This window comes from Prunus mume, linkage group LG1, assembly GCF_029339155.1.
Source record: "Prunus mume cultivar Tortuosa linkage group LG1, ASM2933915v1, whole genome shotgun sequence".
NCBI lineage: Eukaryota > Viridiplantae > Streptophyta > Magnoliopsida > Rosales > Rosaceae > Prunus > Prunus mume.
This window is the reverse complement of record NC_142698.1, coordinates 28,497,550-28,516,683: the sequence shown is the minus strand read 5'-3', so window position 1 is coordinate 28,516,683 and position 19,134 is coordinate 28,497,550. Positions and strand designations below refer to the sequence as shown.

The window sequence follows — 19,134 nt, the reverse complement described above, 5'->3', positions numbered from 1 at the left end:
TCCAAATGAAAGAGAGCAAATTCAAAACAACAATACTACATAAAAATAATAAATTCAATATCATTTCATCATCTCCTGCATATAACTGACAGGTCTTTCATACCGTCTGTCTCTGCAAAACAACTCCTTTCATGTCATCTAAATTAATAGATTTTTGGGTGGAGTCAGGGGCAACATGGGACATCAAACTTTGGTCAAGGTAGTAAAGTGGCTTACTTTAACTTTCATGAGGTGAAGTGAGATTTGATCTTAGTTTCAGGGACATTACAGTAAATAAGCTTTTAATCTACTAAGGGTAAAATTAGAATAGAATATTTAAAAGAATAAGAAGAGCATTAAAATGTGGACCGGCCTATCACAATAATCTATCACACATGATTGGAAAAACCAATTTAAAACATGGAGGATTGCATGGACAATGCACAGGGACTTTTTGATCATTCTCCATATTCAGAATAACCCAAATTTTTTATTTGAGAACTAATCTAAGCTTTGGAGGCTCTTTGGCACACACTACACCGTTGTGCTCAAGGACTTATGATCTTTTTCTCTCTTTCACTTGAAGTTCAGGGTTAAGGAAGTAATTCTCAGAGAACGTCAAGACCTTTTCCCACACGTGCTTTTTTCCGTTCTTGCGAGTGTACTTTATTATTATTATTGTTAACACCATATGGCAAACCATATAGCAATAGAATGTCAATGCTCCTGTGCTCGGTTTGATTATTTTTAATCAAATTGGGATAAATAAGATTTTATAGAAATCTGTTTCATGTTCCCATACAAAATTGAGTTGTTTAGAACCCTGTTCATCCAACAAAATTAAACAACTATTTCCCTTAGGATATTGTGGAGAGAAACGTATTTTCCTTTTACTTGGAATTGAATCAATTTTACCCACTGCTTTGTCCAACAATGTTTTAACAAACAGAACAATAACCAGATATTGTTAATTGTAAATAAGTTATTGATTTAAATGTTTCACCTTGTGCTGGTTTCATAATGGTTCATAGTTCTCCTGTTTATTGCCAGGCATGAAGCAAATTTTATCGGGAGAATTGTTGAGGAGATTGATCGACAGTTGAATAACAAACGCTCATTAGACATCGACTTCCCAGTTGGAATTGAGTCTCGGCTAGAGAAGTTGAGTAAAGAGTTGCGTATTGAATCATCTAATAAGGATGTTCGTATGGTTGGTATTTGGGGTATGGGCGGAATAGGAAAAACAACACTTGCGAAAGCCGCTTTCAATCAATTTGGTCGTAGCCTTTGAAGGTAGTTGTTTCCTTGCAGACGTGAGGGTAAGAGCTGCAAACCCCGGTGGTCTAGTTAGTTTGCAAGAACAACTTCTTTCTGAAACCTTGAACAAAAGCAAGATGAAGGACGTTGGTTTTGTGGATAGAGGAACCATTATGATAAAAGAAAATTTTCAACATAGAAAATTACGTCATAATCGACGACGTAGATAAAGTGGAGCAACTAGAGGCATTAGCTAGAAGCCATGATTGGTTCGGTCCAGGAAGAAGAATTGTTATAACAACAAGAGATGAGCAGTTGCTAAAACCTCGTGTCGATGATATATATGTCGCTGAAAAAATGGATGAAGAAGAAGCTCTAGAGCTCTTTATTTGGCATGCCTTTAAAGGATGTCATGTTAACGAAGAATATGTTGAGCTCTCAAGAAGAGTAGTTTCTTACTGTAGAGGTTTGCGACTAGCACTAAAAGTTTTGGCCTCTTCGTTGGCCACACAAAGCAAGGAAGTGTGGGAAAGCCAATTGGATAAATTGAAAACAACTCCTCCTGAAGATGTTGTAAACAAGGTCAGAATAAGCTATAAGGGGCTAGATAATAAAGATAAGGATATATTCCTTGATATATCTTGTTTTCTTTATTGGAATGGACAAGAAGTATGTCACGCAGATATTGGAAGGTTATTATGGAAAGTCTGTAGAAACAAGAATCAATAACCTCCCGGCGGCAGCGGTGCCTTATAACCATTAATTAGTGAAACAAAAACACTAATGATGCATGTGATTTGCTTCGAGACATGGGCAGAGAAATTGTTTGTGAAGAATCCTATTATGAACCTGGAAAACGCAGTAGGCTGTGGCATCAAGAAGATGCAAGAGAAGTGTTGAAAAGAAAATCTGTATCTTTCTACAAAAATGGTTGAAAGCATAATGTAAGGTGGTTCGATAACCATTTAATTTTCACTTTTTACTGTTGAGAGAAAATCCTAAACTCATTTTATTTTAGGGGTTTTGATAACCATTTAATTTTCACTTTTAAAAAAATAAATAAATAAAAACATGTTGGTAACATTTTTCATTTTTTGTGCGGTAGTTTTCAATTTTCATTTTTTGTTCGGTAGTTTTTATTTTTCATTTTTTGTTGGTAACATGTTAGTATGTCATATTCTGGAAGAATGAAATTTCTAAGCCTTACTAATTTGTTCTGTCTTTAGTTATAAATTCTGAGTGACTAGTAAATTGGTGGAGACTACTGGACAAGAGAATACGATTTGGGTAGAAAAAGGTGGCATCCCAATTTTGAGAGGAGAAATGTTTACTGCATAAGAAATAAATTTATTAGGCATAGGCAGGGAGAAATTTAACTGGCTTTTAATTTAAAGCGTTATTTGAGTCTATTTAACTGCGTTTTTGGCTATATTTGAAAGTTTTTACAAAAACGGACATTTTTGAATTTAGGGGTCAAATTTAGGCGAGATATGATAAAAACTCGTCCATAAATAATTTTCCACATGAAAATAACCCTTTTTTCTTACTGAGTGCCTTTGTTAACAGGTCATTTGTGAATCTCACATCTAAAGAGATGTGATCAATAATATGATATTACTTTAGCTATAAAGTAAAGGTTGAAAGTGAGTGTAGAATTTTTGGGCAATTTACTTTGATGTAACAACTCGGAAATTGAAAGATTCCTTAGAGAAGGGGAAACAAAAAACCAGAATCCTAAGTAGCAATTTCCCTTAAAAAAATCAGAAATAATTGTGTTTCAGACATTCCCCTGCTTAATGATATAGAGTAAGAGACGTAAGACAGTTTGGCTTGATGTTTACCATACCTACAAAATTACAAACACTTGTGACATGTAAAACATTAAGTTGAATGCAAATATGTACAAGAATTGGTGGTACAACAACTATACTCACATGATCTCAGTAGGGTTCCATACTATTAAAATGTTGTAACTTGCAAGCAGTCTCACAGCAAGCCCTAGTAGTCGAAATGCAATAAAAAAGAGAGAGTAGATTTTGTCGAATTTTTAATTAAAAAAATTGGCCTAAAAATTAGCCCTAATCATTTATGATTCATAAGTCCATGCCTGCCGAGTTCTCCATCTCTTCTCTCAAGAAGTGCCACAACAAAGTGAGCATCAGCTCCTCAATCTCTCACCAAATGGTGCACGGCTTGCAAGTCCCCACTTGCCTTTGCCTTTTCCTTTCTCCAAAGTGGTCGCCTAAAGGGAAAAGTAGAAACGATAATTTGGGCCAATATTCCAATATCATATTGGTTAACTTACAAGAACTCATAATAAACTTGGAGAATTGCTGAGACAAATTAAATCTCATTCTCGACATGATTTTGGTACCAATATTAATCTTTTGATACTTCATACTTTGGTAGAAGTTTTCACCATGGATTTCTGATCTTTTGGCCTGATCTTCAGGGCTAAGTAGCTCATTGGAATCGAAATTCCCGAGGTAGCTGTACTTTAGAAATTTGGGTCGATGTAGAATGAAACTGCTAAAATTGCAAAATGTTTGAAACTCAAGAACCAACTAACCAACATACTTTCAAAAGAAAATTAAACAAAAGAATGGTTTGCCTGCTGAAAAATGACAGATATCCTACAGAGGGAGTGATTGATCATGAAAAAGAAACACACATCAATATATACTTAAAAAGGTAGACATAATAACAACTTATAAGTTCATCACATAAGAAAGAGAAATACTTCACACTGACAGATATAGCAGGAGATTACTCCGAGTAAACATGAACAAGCTTAGACACATAAACTTTCAAGACACTTATCAAAATAACTGATACCAATAAATCCCCCAGTGAGCATGAAAATCTAATAATAGTCAATACGTTTGCTGTAGGACTTGGTTACCCTCTTGTAAGGAGAAGCAGACTTCCGGACCTTCGCTTGAGTCTTCTTAGGAGAAGCAGACTTTTTCACTTGGGTCTTGTTAGGGTAAACGGACATCTTGTACTTCACCTGGGTCTGGCACTCAGTGGTAAACCCTAGCTCCTTGTCCACATGTTTGGCAGTGGAGGTGCACTTTGCCTCTTGCTTGTAACCCAAGCCGCCAGTCCTCTTGTCCACAAACTTTCCAGCCTTGCAGCTCCCAGTAAAGCTGCTTGACCCTCCACCATAAGCATGTTTGTATGAATATCGATCTTTGATTTGAATTTGTTGAGACTCATTGAGCTGTGAAGAAGATGATCCCTCGCTCCAAGGCATAAACTGTAGGTAGCCAACAAAAGCAGCAGGCTGTGAATCAGGCTTCTTCGGCATGTTTGATTGTGTGCTTTTCGATAGAAGGTGGGTTGTGAAATTGAAATGGGGTTTTGTTGGCCTCTGTTAGTTTAAGAGAGAAGAGGTTTGGACAATAACTCAACTTATAATAAGCTAGCTTTCTGGGAATTTTTCTTTTTTATTATTTTTGGCTGGAGATTTGTTTATCTAGGGGTGCCACGTTCATGTTTCGTGTATTATTGCTAGAATCTTTATTTCTTTTTTCCTTTTTTACCGATGATAGCTTTATTTCTTGAAACGTCATCCCAATATCTTGCTAGAATCTTTAGGCATCAGGTTAAGACCATCTCCAACCTTTGGGGTGGAAACTCAAATTTTGAGTTTAGCCTCTAAAAACCATCTCCAACGTATGTAGTTTGGGAGGTGAAAATTTGAGATGCCTCAAACTTGAACTGAAATTTCACCCAAAATTCTGCCTGGACTGGTAATTATGTGGGGCCCAATCTGCTTTAACATATAATTTTTTATTGTAGGAAAGCAGCAGCCCATGTGCCCAACTTTGTTCGCTGGCCCACTTTGACAAGTGGGAATCTTTATTCCTTTTCCGTTTTTGACAAGCAACGGCTAGTTTTTCAAATTTTTGTTATGCTGTTTTATTTATTTATAAATATTCCAACATATGGTTTTTAATTATTTTTATTTTTAAGTGAAATTCTATTATGTTTTGGAATTTTAATTTTTTTAGGTTAAAATATTTAGAAAATTAAATCATGAGTATTGAAACAAAAATAATATCAAGAAAAATTAACAAGAAAAAAAAAATTAGGGGTTAATCATTCTTAAACAATTTAATAAAGTTGTAGACTCAAATTATGAGTCTGCAAGGTTGGAGGAAAAAAAATTTTGAGTCATGAAAATACATGAATAGTTGTATTTTGGAGGGTGAAAATACGTGAAAATACATGAATAGTTGTATGGGCTTGAGCTGGGCCAAACCAGACTTTAATTAGGAGAGAAAAAATAACAGACTGGGCTGGGCTTTTACAGAAAATTCAAAACCAAGGCCCACATCATAGCTGGGTTTGGAAATGCCCACCGGGCAGGGCTTGGCCTATTGGGCGGACCAAAATGGGCCTTTTTTGTTTTTCCCTTCTTTTATCCATTTTTTTTAATCTCTCTATTTTTCCTTTTTTTCTTTTCTTCTTGTTGAACATTCACTGTCTAGCATTTAATCCTCTAATTTTTAAGTTGCAACCTAACAACAAAACAAATACATAATAAAATCCAAATGAAAGAGAGCAAATTCAAAACAACAATATTGCATAAAAATTATAAATTCAATACCATTTCATCACCTCCTGTATATAACTGACTGGTCCTTCAAACCGTCTATGTCTCTGCAAAACAACCCCTTTCATGTCATAAAAAAAAAATAATAATAGAATTTTGGGTGGAGTCAAGGGCAACATGGGACATCAAACTTTGGTCAAGGTAATAAAGTGACTCACTTTAACTTCCATGAGGTAAAGTGAGACTTGATCATAGTTTTAGAGGCATTACAGTAAATAAGCCTTTAAGCTATTAAGGATAAAATTGGAATAGAATATTTAAAAGAATAAGAAGAGAATTAAAATGTGGACCGGCCTATCACAATAATCTATCACACATGATTGGAAAAACCAATTTAAAACATGGAGGATTGCATGGACATTGATATCTATGCACAGGGACTTTTTGATCATTCTCCATATTCAGAATAACCCTAATTTTTTATTTGAGAACTAACCTAAGCATTGGAGGCTCTTTGGTACACACTAAACCGTTGTGTTCAAGGATTTACGATCCTTTTCTCTCTTTCGCTTGAAGTTTAGGATTAAGGAAGTAATTCTCGGAGAATGTCAAGATCCTTTCCCACACGTGCCTTTTTCCTCTCTTGCGAGTGTACTTTATTATTAGTATTGTTAACACCATATGGCGAACCAAGTTTGGCAAACCATATAGCAATAGAATGCCAATGCTCCTGTGCTATTGGTTTGATTATTTTTAATCAAATTGGGATAAATAAGATTTTATAGAAATCAGTTTCGTGTTCCCATACAAAATTGAGTTGTTTGGAACCCTGTTCATCCAACAAGATTAAACAACTATTTCCCTTAGGATATTGTGGACAGAAACGTATTTTCCTTTCACTTGGAATTGAATCAATTTTACCCACTGCTTTGTCCAACAATGTTTTAACAAACTGAACAATAACCAGACATTGTTAATTGTAAATAAGTTATTGATTTAAATGTTTCACCTTGTGCTGGTTTCATAATGGTTCATAGTTCTCCTGTTTATTGCCAGGCATGAAGCAAATTTTATTGGGAGAATTGTTGGGGAGATTGATCGACAGTTGAATAACAAACGCTCATTAGACATCGACTTCCCAGTTGGAATTGAGTCTCGGCTAGAGAAGTTGAGTAAAGAGTTGCGTATTGAATCATCTAATACTGATGTTCGTATGGTTGGTATTTGGGGTATGGGCGGAATAGGAAAAACAACACTTGCGAAAGCCGCTTTCAATCAATTTGGTCGTAGCTTTGAAGGTCCTTGCAGACGTGAGGGTAAGAGCTGCAAACCCCGGTGGTCTAGTTAGTTTGCAAGAACAACTTCTTTCTGAAACCTTGAACAGAAGCAAGATGAAGGACGTTGGTTTTGTGGATAGAGGAACCATTATGATAAAAGAAAAATTTCAACATAGAAAATTACTCGTCATAATCGACGACGTAGATAAAGTGGAGCAACTAGAGGCATTAGCTAGAAGCCATGATTGGTTCGGTCCAGGAAGCAGAATTGTTATAACAACAAGAGATGAGCAGTTGCTAAAACCTCGTGTCGATGATATATATGTCGCTGAAAAAATGGATGAAGAAGAAGCTCTAGAGGATGATTGGTTTGGCATGCCTTTAAAGGATGTCATATTAACGAAGAATATGTTGAGCTCTCAAGAAGAGTAGTTTCTTTCTGTAGAGGTTTGCCACTAGCACTAAAAGTTTTGGCCTCTTCGTTGGCCACACAAAGCAAGGAAGTGTGGGAAAGCCAATGGGATAAATTGAAAACAATTCCTCCTGAAGATGTTGTAAACAAGGTCAGAATAAGCTATAAGGGGCTAGATAATAAAGATAAGGATATATTCCTTGATATATCTTGTTTTCTTTATTGGAATGGACAAGAAGTATGTCACGCAGATATTGGAAGGTTATTATGGAAAGTCTGTAGAAACAAGAATCAATAACCTCCGTCCGGCAGCGGTGCCTTATAACCATTAATTAGAGAAACAAAAACACTAATGATGCATGATTTGCTTCGAGACATGGGCAGAGAAAGTGTTTGTGAAGAATCCTATTATGACCCTGGAAAACGCAGTAGGCTGTGGCATCAAGAAGATGTAAGAGAAGTGTTGAAAAGAAAATCTGTATCTTTCCACAAAAATGGTTGAAAGCATAATGTAAGGTGGTTTGATAACCATTTCATTTTCACTTTTTACTGTTGAGAGAAAATCCTAAACTCATTTCATTTTAGGGGTTTTGATAACCATTTAATTTTCACTTAAAAAAAAAAAAAAAAAAACATGTTGGTAACATTTTTCATTTTTTGTGCCGTAGTTTTCAATTTTCATTTTTTGTTCGGTAGTTTTTATTTTTCATTTTTTGTTGGTAACATGTTAGTATGTCATATTCTGGAAAAAGAAGAATGAAATTTCTAAGCCTTACTAATTTGTTCTGTCTTTAGTTATAAATTCTGAGTGACTAGTAAATTGGTGAAGACTACTGGACAAGAGAATACGATTTGGGTAGAAAAAGGTGGCATCCCAATTTTGAGAGGAGAAACGTTTACTGCATAAGCAAATAAATTTATTAGGCATAGGCAGGGAGAAATTTAACTGGCTTTTAATTTAAAGGGTTATTTGAGTCTATTTAACTGCGTTTTTGGCTATATTTGAAAGTTTTTACAAAAACGGACATTTATGAATTTAGGGTCAAATTTAGGCTAGATATGATAAAAACTCGTCCATAAATAATTTTCCACATGAAAATAACCCTTTTTTCTTACTGAGTGCCTTTGTTAACAGGGAACTGACGAAATTCAAGGACTTGCTCTAAATTTGGAAATATCTGAAAAGGCTAGTTTCAATGCACAAGCATTTGAAAACATAAGGCGACTGAAATTGCTCCAACTCAATTACGTAGAGCTCACTGACGGCTACAAATATCTTTCCACCAACATGTTGTGGATGTGCTGGCATGGATTTCCACTACCATCCATACCGAATCAATTTGGTCAAGAAAGCTTAGTTGCCATGGACCAGCAGAATAGCAAACTCATACTCGTTTGGGAGGAATCGAAGTACGTACAATTATTGTCAACCTAGTTGTTACTAGCTAGTAGTTCTTTCTTTCTGGTTTTCTACATCATATAATGTTCTGTTCGGATTAATGCTTTGATCAAACGTTTCTTTTGGATTTTAATATCTGGTTTCTTCCGGTTTTGTGTAACAGATGTTTACCAAGGAGAAGCAGACTTCTTGAACTTCACTTGGGTCTTGTTAGGGTAAACAGACTTCTTGAACTTCAACTGGGTCTGGTACTCAGTGGTAAACCCTAGCTCCTTGTCCACATACTTGTCAGTGGAGGTGTAGTTTGCCTCCTGCTTGTAGCCCAAGCCACCAGTGCTATTGTCCACAAACTCCCCAGCCTTGTAGCTCCCAGTAAAGCTGCTTGAACCTCCTCCACCATATGCATCCTTACACGAATATCGATCTTTGATCTGAAGTTCTGCAGACTCGTTGAGCTGTGAAGAAGATGATCCCTTGCTCAAAGGCATCACTTCTAGGTAGCCACAGTAACCATACGCAGGCTTTGAATCAGGCTTCTTCGACATTGTTTGATTTTGTGTGTATTGATAGAAAGTAGGTTGTGAGAAACTGACATGTGGTTTTGTGGGCCTTCCGATTTGCAATAAGCTATATGGGAGTTTTTCTTTTCTATTATTTTTGGCTAGATATAGGGATGCCACGTTTCTTCAAACGTTTCTATCCAAATTGTCACATCTCAATATCTTGTACAAGAAAAGCAGAAAAGCAGAAAAGCTGTAAGTGTTGAATCTGCTGAAATGACATAAAATTCTCAGTAGCTTTCAAAAGTCAAATTATTTCACAAAAGAAAATACTGGAACGAAATTGTCAGAGAAAGTTGATCAACAAGTTACATGGGAATGAGTGAGTTGTGAGCAAAAGCTGAGATGAGTCAGTTCTTGAATAATGGACTCAGTAGGGGATGATATGATATGTTGGTGTCAGTGGTCATAATTGTTTTTCTTTTATGGATTTGCGGGAGGCCCAAAATACAAACCAAAGCCCTATAGACTAAATCATATCACTTTGGCAGAGGTCAAGGCCCAAGGTAGCCTATCACATTAACCACTTGATTCTTCATAATTGTAAATTATTCTATCGATCGAAGGGGTCAAAATTTAAAACATAATTGTAAATTATTTTATTATCTTAAAATGAGGGCCAACACTAAAAGGATCAATATATCATAATTGTAAATAATTTTATTATCTTAATTATTTTAAAAATATTTTGTACAATTATCATATATTTTTTTCAGGAATTAAAAGAGTTGTAAAAAGAGTGGAAGGGTCAAGACCACTTCAAACATGGGAGAAATACCGCGTCAGTTAGTGATATTTTCATTTAAAATACGACGCGTGTTAGTCTATTAAAATAAATTATTAACTTTTTAACAGCTAGATTTAAAATTCATTATTTCCTTTTTAATAAATTTTAAAAAACCAAAAAACAAAAGATGCCGAAACCCACCACACCACAACCCGGTTCCCTACCTCGCACTGTCTTCCTTTGCCACCGATCTTATGGTTCAAAATGTTCTGTATGGAAATACATTGGATGCTTTATGGGCAATAGTTGTTTATGGAGTAAAGAGATGGAGGGAGGAAGAAAAAGAGAGGGAGGGCGCGACAGTAAGGAGAGGCAACAGATGGGCGGTGGCTTTTTATTTATCCTATTTTCTCAATTTTATTTTAAAGTTAAAAATAAATTCAACGTCAGTTGTCAAATTTTTTTAATTATTTTTAAAAAATAACACATGACATATTTTAAATGGAAGTATCACCAACTGACGTGGTGATACAGTACCATTCCATAACTTTGGCTCCTGCATGCTTGCCTAATTATGAAAAATTGTTATGTCACTTTATCATTGCCCTTCAATTTAGTTTGTGCGTATGATACAATTATCGTATAAGTATCAATAATATAGGGGAAATTTCGGATCCAAGAATTTCGCTCTCTCTTTAATAACATTTGGACAAAATATTGGGATATTATTGATAAAATTAGGATGTGTACATGGAATGGAAAAAGAAAAAAAAAAGCACCAGCTTTTGGGATGGAATGAGAACTAGTAGCTAATGTTGTACGCAAAACCAACCCTTCATATTCCCATGTCTTTTGGGATGGAATCGAGTGGCTCATGAAAAGAATCTAAGACCAATCTTCAAATGATTTTGCTTATGGGCAATGTCAATTAATCTCAGATCCATAAGGGTGACATGTTAACAAATACATACAAAAATATTTTGGGGATTTATCATTTGATGACCACTCTTCACAGTACACATAGAGATGATGAAGACATTGCAAAATTTGAACATCATAGGAACTTTATGTAGTACTAAATTACTCATGTATCTTACCATGCAATATATAAAGTGTTAAATATTGCAGTAAAACATTATAAATAATTGATTATGGTGTGTTTGATCTTCTTTAATTAATTACTCCATATTTTCTACATTCACAGTGTCTGTTAGCTAGTTATATAATCAAACTTAAATCAATTAAATCGACCATGCAATGCATTTCCTCCCAATTGTTGGTGATAAAATAATAGATAAATGACTAAATAACATCCTCTAAGGTTTGACTCAAAATTTTCAAGTTTTTCTTACAATTTACGTGGTTTTTATTCAATTTTTACTGATATCGACATTTTCCAGATATTTCCGTATTTTTGAACTATCAATATTTCTAAAACCCCAAATATTTTAGACCTTCATTTTAATAGCTTCATTTGTTTTTTGTTAAGGTCCACATCAACAATGTTCAATAAAATATTTGCTAATTATAGAATTCTAATCACATCTTAAGGGTTCATTGTATCATCATAGGCAAGGGCGGTGGAGGGCTGTAGCCCAGGAAAGCTTTAAAGATAAAAATATTGCGTATATCTATATGGCCCACCAAGTTTGCTGCATTTTACTTTGGTCCAATCCTCCAATCAAATTGACTGAATCATGCAATTTCTTAGCAGCCTGGGTTTTGTTTTGTTTTTGTTTTTCCACTCGAAGCATGCAACCTTTTGCTTTTTTATTTTGTTGGTAAAGTCAATAATCGTTTTTTCCCCCAAAATAAAAAGGGAAAGCTTCTTAATATTGTACTCAATAGAAACCCTCACAAGTCTTTCAATCCATAATTACAGACAACAGTAGGTAATTAAAACTCATAGGTGGGAATCTTCTTGTGTTTACAACTAAAGATATATGCAAAACTTAATTATTTACATTTTTTCACTTAGCATTCGTCTTATTCGGTTGATGCTAAGAAACAAGAAACTTGAATATGTACACTTTCAATTATATTGTTAAACACATTAATTTTTTTGTGTGGGTAAAATAAACACATTAATTTTGATAATGTGTATTTTTTGGTTACATTTAATATGTATTTGCCTTATAAAGTTTATTGAAAATTAGTCAATGGAAAAAAAAAAAAAAATCATTAGAGTTGAAGCTAAAAATTTTAGCTATCCCACCCATCGAAAAATTTCTAGTTCCGCCCTTGATCATAGGTGTTTTGAAACCATGGCTAAACCAGCTTAGAATCATATGGTTGTTGTGTTGATTTTTGGCTGTCAAATTCCATGACCATGATTCTAATAATAATTTAAGTAAAAGTCTGCAAAATGGATTCCCCATCTTTTCCCCAAAAAAACATATAATGAAGAAACATTATAACTCAAGAAATTGAGGCTACAAGAGCCTTGGAGTTGCTACCCAATCTTTGGTAATGACTATGCATGAATCTACTTTCAAGAACAGCAGAAACTTTACGAAAAGAAAAGAAACCTCTGATCTCCCACATCGACAGGTCGAGAAAATAAACAGTTGGAGAGTTGGTATAAAAAACATCAGCCCAAGGCAGGTAAAAGCATACCTTTCTCGGCCTTTTGGCTAAGATCAAGTGTAGTATCTGTTCTTATCAGTTTAATATCTGGTATGTGGGCCAATGACCCATTGACTTTATTAAATTAATTTCTTTAGGGGGAGAGCCCACTACAGTTGCTTGCTACTGGGGTTCTCGTGTGTCGCCCAAGCGTTGTACTATTGCATGGGCCTGATGCACCCTATCGAATCTAGTCTAAAATTTTATGGCCCAACACCAATGAGACTTTTCATTGTGACTCTAATTAAGGGGCAGATTGAAAAAGTTGGACGCGCACACACCTAATCAAATTTGAGAAGAACTAAAAGAAAATTCAAACAAGTAAGGGCCTATTCGGTATTCTATTTTGATTCAATTTTATAAACTCAAAAACAAATTTTAAGTCTAAAAGCTACAAAAACCCGTTTGATAAGCCCATTTTTAAAAACTCCAACCCAAGAAAAACTAAAAAACATCCTAATTATTAAAAACAAAAAAAAGGTGAGGTTTTGTAGTTTTTTTTCTTCTCATCTCTCTCTCTCTCTCTAGCACAAAAAAATACTTAAAGATGTCTTTTACACAAAAGACATAGTAAATGTGTGTCTAAGAACAAATATATTTGTGCTTATTGAAATTTGGACACGACCTTTGTGTCCAATGCTAATATCAACTTTCATCTTGTCACCTCATTGTCAATGAGAGTAATTATTATAGTTTAAAAACATGATTAATTGTGCTTTCCATAGGACACGAACAACTTTTTTGTGCCTTCATATTTTATATACTTTAAAAATAGTAATTTATTCTATTTATCAACTCCTCCTTCTAGGAGAAAAAAAATTGCCTTCCCCCATACTCCTCTATCCTTTACTTCCTCAAGACCATAACTTTGTCTCTAGAAACTCAAAATGAACCTTCTTTATTGTCATCCTCCTTTGATTTTACCGATGTCTCCCTTCTCCCCTATCTTCCTAATCCTTCTCACCTTCCTCCCCAACCACAACATTCCCACTGTGAAAAGCACTTGGAGCAGCCAAATAAGGGCTCGTTTGAGACTGCTTCTCTAGGAAGCACTTCTACCAAAAGCGATTTTATTATAAAGACGTTGAAATTTTCATAAGAAATCGAAGTACTTTTTGAAAAAGCACTTGAGAGTGCTTCCTGAAGAAACACATTATAGACTTCTAATTATAGACTTATAATCACATCTTAAGGGTTCATTGTATCATCATAGGCAAGGGCGGTGGTGGGCTGTAGCCTAGGAAAGCTTTAAAGATAAAAATATTGCGTATATCTATATGACCCACCAAGTTTGCTGCCTTTTTACTTTGATCCAATCCTCCAATCAAATTGACCAAATCATGCAATTGCTTAGCAGGCTGGGTTTTGTTTGTTTGTTTTTTTTCCCACTCGAAGCATGCAACCTTTTGCTTTTTTTATTTTGATGGTAAAGTCAATAATCATTTTTTCCCCCCAAATAAAAAGGGAAAGCTTCTTAATATTGTACTCAATAAAAACCCTCACAAGTCTTTCAACCCATAATTACAGACAACAGTAGGTAATTAAAACTCATAGGTGGGAATCTTCTTATGTTCACAACTAATATATATGTGAAACTAAATTATTTATATTTTTTCACTTTGCATTCGGTTGATGCTAAGAAACAAGAAACTTGAATAGGTATACTTTCAATTATATTGTTAAGGAATTGGTGTTGGGTGTGGTGGGGTTAAACACATTTTTTTTTTGTTGGTGAAATGAACACATTAATTTTGACAATGTGTATTTTTTGGTTACATTTAATATGTATTTATCTTATAAAGTTTATTGAAAATTAGTCAATGGAAAAAATAGAAAAAAATCATTAGAGTTTAAGTTAAAAATTTTAGCTATCCCACCCATCGAAAAATTCCTGGTTCCGCCCTTGATCAACAGTTAAGCCAATGCATTAATCATAATCCAAATCCAAAGGCCTATGACGCTCTCAACAACCACTATTGCAAATTTCTAACAAGTGTGATCCATCTCAAGGCCCTCCAATAAAGTGATGGCTTATGTGGCAATTTGACATTTTGATTTTTTTAACTCCGCCCGAAATGCCAAATTTCATATTATTTTATTATAGTTTTAAAAGCAAATGGGGCCCATATAATGCTTAAAGTTAAAAGAGAGTAAATAATAGTGGGGTTTATGACTAAAAAAATATTAAAACAATATTTGACATCAAGCTTTTTGATATGTTATTTTTGACATATCTTTTCCACCCTTCAAATCCATGTAGGATTTGACTACTCGGTTGGAGTAACTTTAACTTTTAATTTTTTCCATTTCATATCTATGTGGCAATTTGACATATAGACAACAATTAATTAACTTGTGTAAATGTTATATCCATAACTTGGAAAACCAAAGTGCAAGGCAGACTCTTCAACACTCAAGTGTTTGTGTACGGTCTCTCTTCGGGTCTTGGCAATAGTCATAGACCAAGTAGTTCCTTTGCACGTACTCCATGGCTGAGTACTGCTGCTGGCTCAGCCCCATTACGTTGGAGGGTGAGGCCGAGAGCTGCCGACATGAGGTTGTAGTAGGGCAATCGGCTGTGCACCCACCTAGTTTGAAATTGTTGTACCTTCCAATAAATGGTTGGTACATCTAGTCGGCTTTGTATTTTCCATCCTTTGTGGCCCATGTTGATGCATCCCATATGGATCCATATGCCCACATTGGCCTCAATGGAAATGTGGCATCATAAATTATAGGATACTACGGTAATATGACTACGCGGTATATTTTATTCTCGTATTATAATATAAGTGAATATTTATTGATACTACTTCCTAAAGGGGGAAAAAAAAACTATGTCATCCACCCATATTATAACAGCGCACAAGATGTACCACGTGAACATATTACTGTAGTATTATATAATTTCTTCTTTCTTTGATACCTTCTTATGGGCACATCATCCACCAGAAATCTGTAAAATTAATTACATCATATACAATCATATATAAGTCATCATAATGATTGTTAACTCCACAAACATAATTTAAATGTGTATCAACTCAATCTTCATAAAGGAACAAAAGGCATGAAAAAAAGAAAATGAATGATGTTGCATGTATCACATTTATTGATCATACTTATTTTTACGGAAAATCTCTTTGTATAATATAAGAGGTCATCTGTGAATCTCACATCTAAAGAGATGTGATCAATAATATGATATTACTTTAGCTATAAAGTAAAAGTTGAAAGTGAGTGTAGAATTTTTGGGCAATTTACTTTGATGTAACAACTCGGAAATTGAAAGATTCCTTAGAGAAGGGGAAACAAAAAACCAGAATCCTAAGTAGCAATTTCCCTTAAAAAATCAGAAATAATTGTGTTTCACACATTCCCCTGCTTAAAGATATAGAGTAAGAGACGTAAGACAGTTTGGCTTGATGTTTACCATACCTACAAAATTATAAACACTTGTGACATGTAAAACATTAAGTTGAATGCAAATATGTACAAGAATTGGTGGTACAACAACTATACTCACATGATCTCAGTAGGGTTCCATACTATTAAAATGTTGTAACTTGCAAGCAGTCTCACAGCAAGCCCTAGTAGTCGAAATGCCATAAAAAAAGAGAGTAGATTTTGTCGAATTTTTAATTAAAAAAATTGGCCTAAAAATTAGCCCTAATCATTTATGATTCATAAGTCCATGCCTGCCGAGTTCTCCATCTCTTCTCTCAAGAAGTGCCACAACAAAGTGAGCATCAGCTCCTCAATCTCTCACCAAATGGTGCACGGCTTGCACAATACTGACTGATGCTCTCTCCCTTATATAGACAAATGCAGCAGTGGAGCATGCGAAGGGCTCCAGCTCCCTTCCCACTCTCCCTTGTCTCACTTACGGCAACTTATACATCAGAAAAGCAAAAGTACCACACATTATTGAAGTGCTCAATGAAAAGAATGCCCGAAACCATACGTTAGGCGCCATGATTTGTTGCAAGTCCGCACTTGCCTTTGCCTTTTCCTTTCTCCAAAGTGGTCGCCTAAAGGGTAAAGTAGAAACGATAATTTGGGCCAATATTCCAACATCATATTGGTTAACTTACAAGAACTCATAATAAACTTGGAGAATTGCTGAGACAAATTAAATCTCATTCTCGACATGATTTTGGTACCAATATTAATCTTTTGATACTTCATACTTTGGTAGAAGTTTTCACCATGGATTTCTGACCTTTTGACCTGATCTTCAGGGCTAAGTAGCTCATTGGAATCGCAATTCCCGAGGTAGCTGTACTTTAGAAATTTGGGTCGATGTAGAATGAAACTGCTAAAATTGCAAAATGTTTGAAACTCAAGAACCAACTAACCAACAGACTTTCAAAAGAAAATTGAACAAAAGAATGGTTTGTCTGCTGAAAAATGACAGATATCCTACAGAGGGAGTGATTGATCATGAAAAAGAAACACACATCAATATATACTTAAAAAGGTAGACACAATAACAACTTATAAGTTCATCACATAAGAAAGAGAGAGAAATACTTCACACTGACAGATATAGTAGGAGATTACTCCGAGTAAACATGAACAAGCTTAGACACATAAACTTTCAAGACACTTATGAAAATAACTGATACCAAGAAATCCCCCAGTGAGCATGAAAATCTAATAATAGTCAATACGTTTGCTGTAGGACTTGGTTACACTCTTGTAAGGAGAAGCAGACTTCTGGGCCTTCGCTTGAGTCTTGTTAGGACAAGCACAGTTATGGAACTTCACTTGGGTCTTGTTAGGAGTAGGAGAAGCAGACTGTTTCACTTGGGTCTTGTTAGGGTAAACGGACTTCTTGTACTTCACCTGGGTTTGGCACTCAGTGGTAAACCCTAGCTTCTTGTCGACATGTTTGGCAGTGGAGGTGTACTTTGCCTCTTGCTTGTAACCCAAGCCGCCAGTGCTCTTGTCCACAAACTTTCCAGCCTTGCAGCTCCCAGTAAAGCTGCTTGACCCTCCACCATAAGCATGTTTGTATGAATATCGATCTTTGATTTGAACTTGTTGAAACTCATTGGGCTGTGAAGAAGATAATCCCTTGCTCGAAGGCATCACCTGTAGGTAGCCAATAAAAGCAACAGGCTGTGAATCAGGCTTCTTCGGCATGTTTGATTGTGTGCTTTTCGATAGAAGGTGGGTTGTGAAATTGAAATGGGGTTTTGTTGGCCTCTGTTAGTTTAAGAGAGAAGAGGTTTGGAAAATGGTTGATGGTGTTTAGGACAATAATTCAACTTATAATAAGCTAGCTTTCTGGGAATTTTTCTTTTTTATTATTTGTGGCTAGAGATTTGTTTATTTAGGGGTGCCACGTTCATGTTTCGTGTATCATTGATGTACCGATGATCGCTTTATTTCTTGAAACGTCATCTGAATATCTTGCTAGAATCTTTAGGCATCAGATTGAAGTCATGTCGTTCTGTCTTTTGGTGAATGTCATCATGTAGAGGTCCCAAATTTTATGGGCTTGAGCTGGGTCAGGCTGGGCTTTATTTAGGAGAGAGAAAATAACTGACTGAGCTAGGCTTTTACAGAAAAATCAGAACTGAGGTCGGCATCATAGCTGGGTCTGAAAATGCCCACCAGGCAGGGCTTGGCCTATTGGGCGGACCAAAATGGGCCTTCTTTTTCCCTTCTCTCTCTCTCTCTCTCTCTCTCTCTCTCTCTCTCTCTCTCTCTCTCTCTCCTTTTTTTTTTTTACTTCTTGTTGAACATTCACTGTCTAACATTTAATCCTCTAATTTTTAAGTTGCAAACTAACAACAAAACAAATACATAACAAAATCCAAATGAAAGAGAGCAAATTCAAAACAACAATACTACATAAAAATAATAAATTCAATATCATTTCATCATCTCCTGCATATAACTGACAGGTCTTTCATACCGTCTGTCTCTGCAAAACAACTCCTTTCATGTCATCTAAATTAATAGATTTTTGGGTGGAGTCAGGGGCAACATGGGACATCAAACTTTGGTCAAGGTAGTAAAGTGGCTTACTTTAACTTTCATGAGGTGAAGTGAGATTTGATCTTAGTTTCAGGGACATTACAGTAAATAAGCTTTTAATCTACTAAGGGTAAAATTAGAATAGAATATTTAAAAGAATAAGAAGAGCATTAAAATGTGGACCGGCCTATCACAATAATCTATCACACATGATTGGAAAAACCAATTTAAAACATGGAGGATTGCATGGACAATGCACAGGGACTTTTTGATCATTCTCCATATTCAGAATAACCCAAATTTTTTATTTGAGAACTAATCTAAGCTTTGGAGGCTCTTTGGCACACAC

At 35.3% G+C, this 19,134-nt stretch overlaps 4 protein-coding genes and 1 non-coding gene across 5 annotated transcripts in view; 3 read left to right on the top strand and 2 right to left on the bottom strand.

The window, feature by feature from the left end:
- The window catches only part of LOC148921514 (disease resistance protein Roq1-like), a 100,694-nt gene extending 98,511 nt beyond the window's left edge, over positions 1 to 2,183 (top strand). Inside the window, exon 4 of the mRNA XM_089049044.1 lies at positions 1,604 to 2,183. Coding sequence (XP_088905170.1) covers positions 1,604 to 1,965 — 362 coding nt within the window. The 3' untranslated portion in view covers positions 1,966 to 2,183. The remainder of the gene's footprint in view (positions 1 to 1,603) is intronic.
- A 1,701-nt stretch (positions 2,184 to 3,884) lies between these two features.
- LOC103326028 (uncharacterized) lies at positions 3,885 to 4,691 on the bottom strand. The gene has a single exon (XM_089044259.1). It carries the CDS (start codon positions 4,544 to 4,546, stop codon positions 4,100 to 4,102), a length of 447 nt encoding a protein of 148 aa, XP_088900385.1. The 5' UTR covers positions 4,547 to 4,691; the 3' UTR covers positions 3,885 to 4,099.
- Positions 4,692 to 6,025: 1,334 nt separating this feature from the next.
- LOC148921513 (disease resistance protein RML1A-like) lies at positions 6,026 to 7,506 on the top strand. Its single transcript, XM_089049040.1, has 3 exons — positions 6,026 to 6,030; positions 6,854 to 7,013; positions 7,096 to 7,506. The coding sequence occupies exons 1-3, from the start codon at positions 6,026 to 6,028 to the stop codon at positions 7,504 to 7,506; spliced, it is 576 nt and encodes a 191-aa protein (XP_088905166.1).
- Positions 7,507 to 12,784: 5,278 nt separating this feature from the next.
- On the top strand, positions 12,785 to 12,982 carry LOC148921512 (U2 spliceosomal RNA). Its single transcript, XR_016123402.1, has one exon. It is a non-coding gene; the product is annotated as a U2 spliceosomal RNA (small nuclear RNA).
- A 4,252-nt stretch (positions 12,983 to 17,234) lies between these two features.
- On the bottom strand, positions 17,235 to 18,129 carry LOC148921511 (uncharacterized). The gene has a single exon (XM_089044157.1). The coding sequence runs from the start codon at positions 17,943 to 17,945 to the stop codon at positions 17,454 to 17,456; it is 492 nt and encodes a 163-aa protein (XP_088900283.1). The 5' UTR covers positions 17,946 to 18,129; the 3' UTR covers positions 17,235 to 17,453.
- Between the last annotated feature and the right edge of the window lie 1,005 nt (positions 18,130 to 19,134).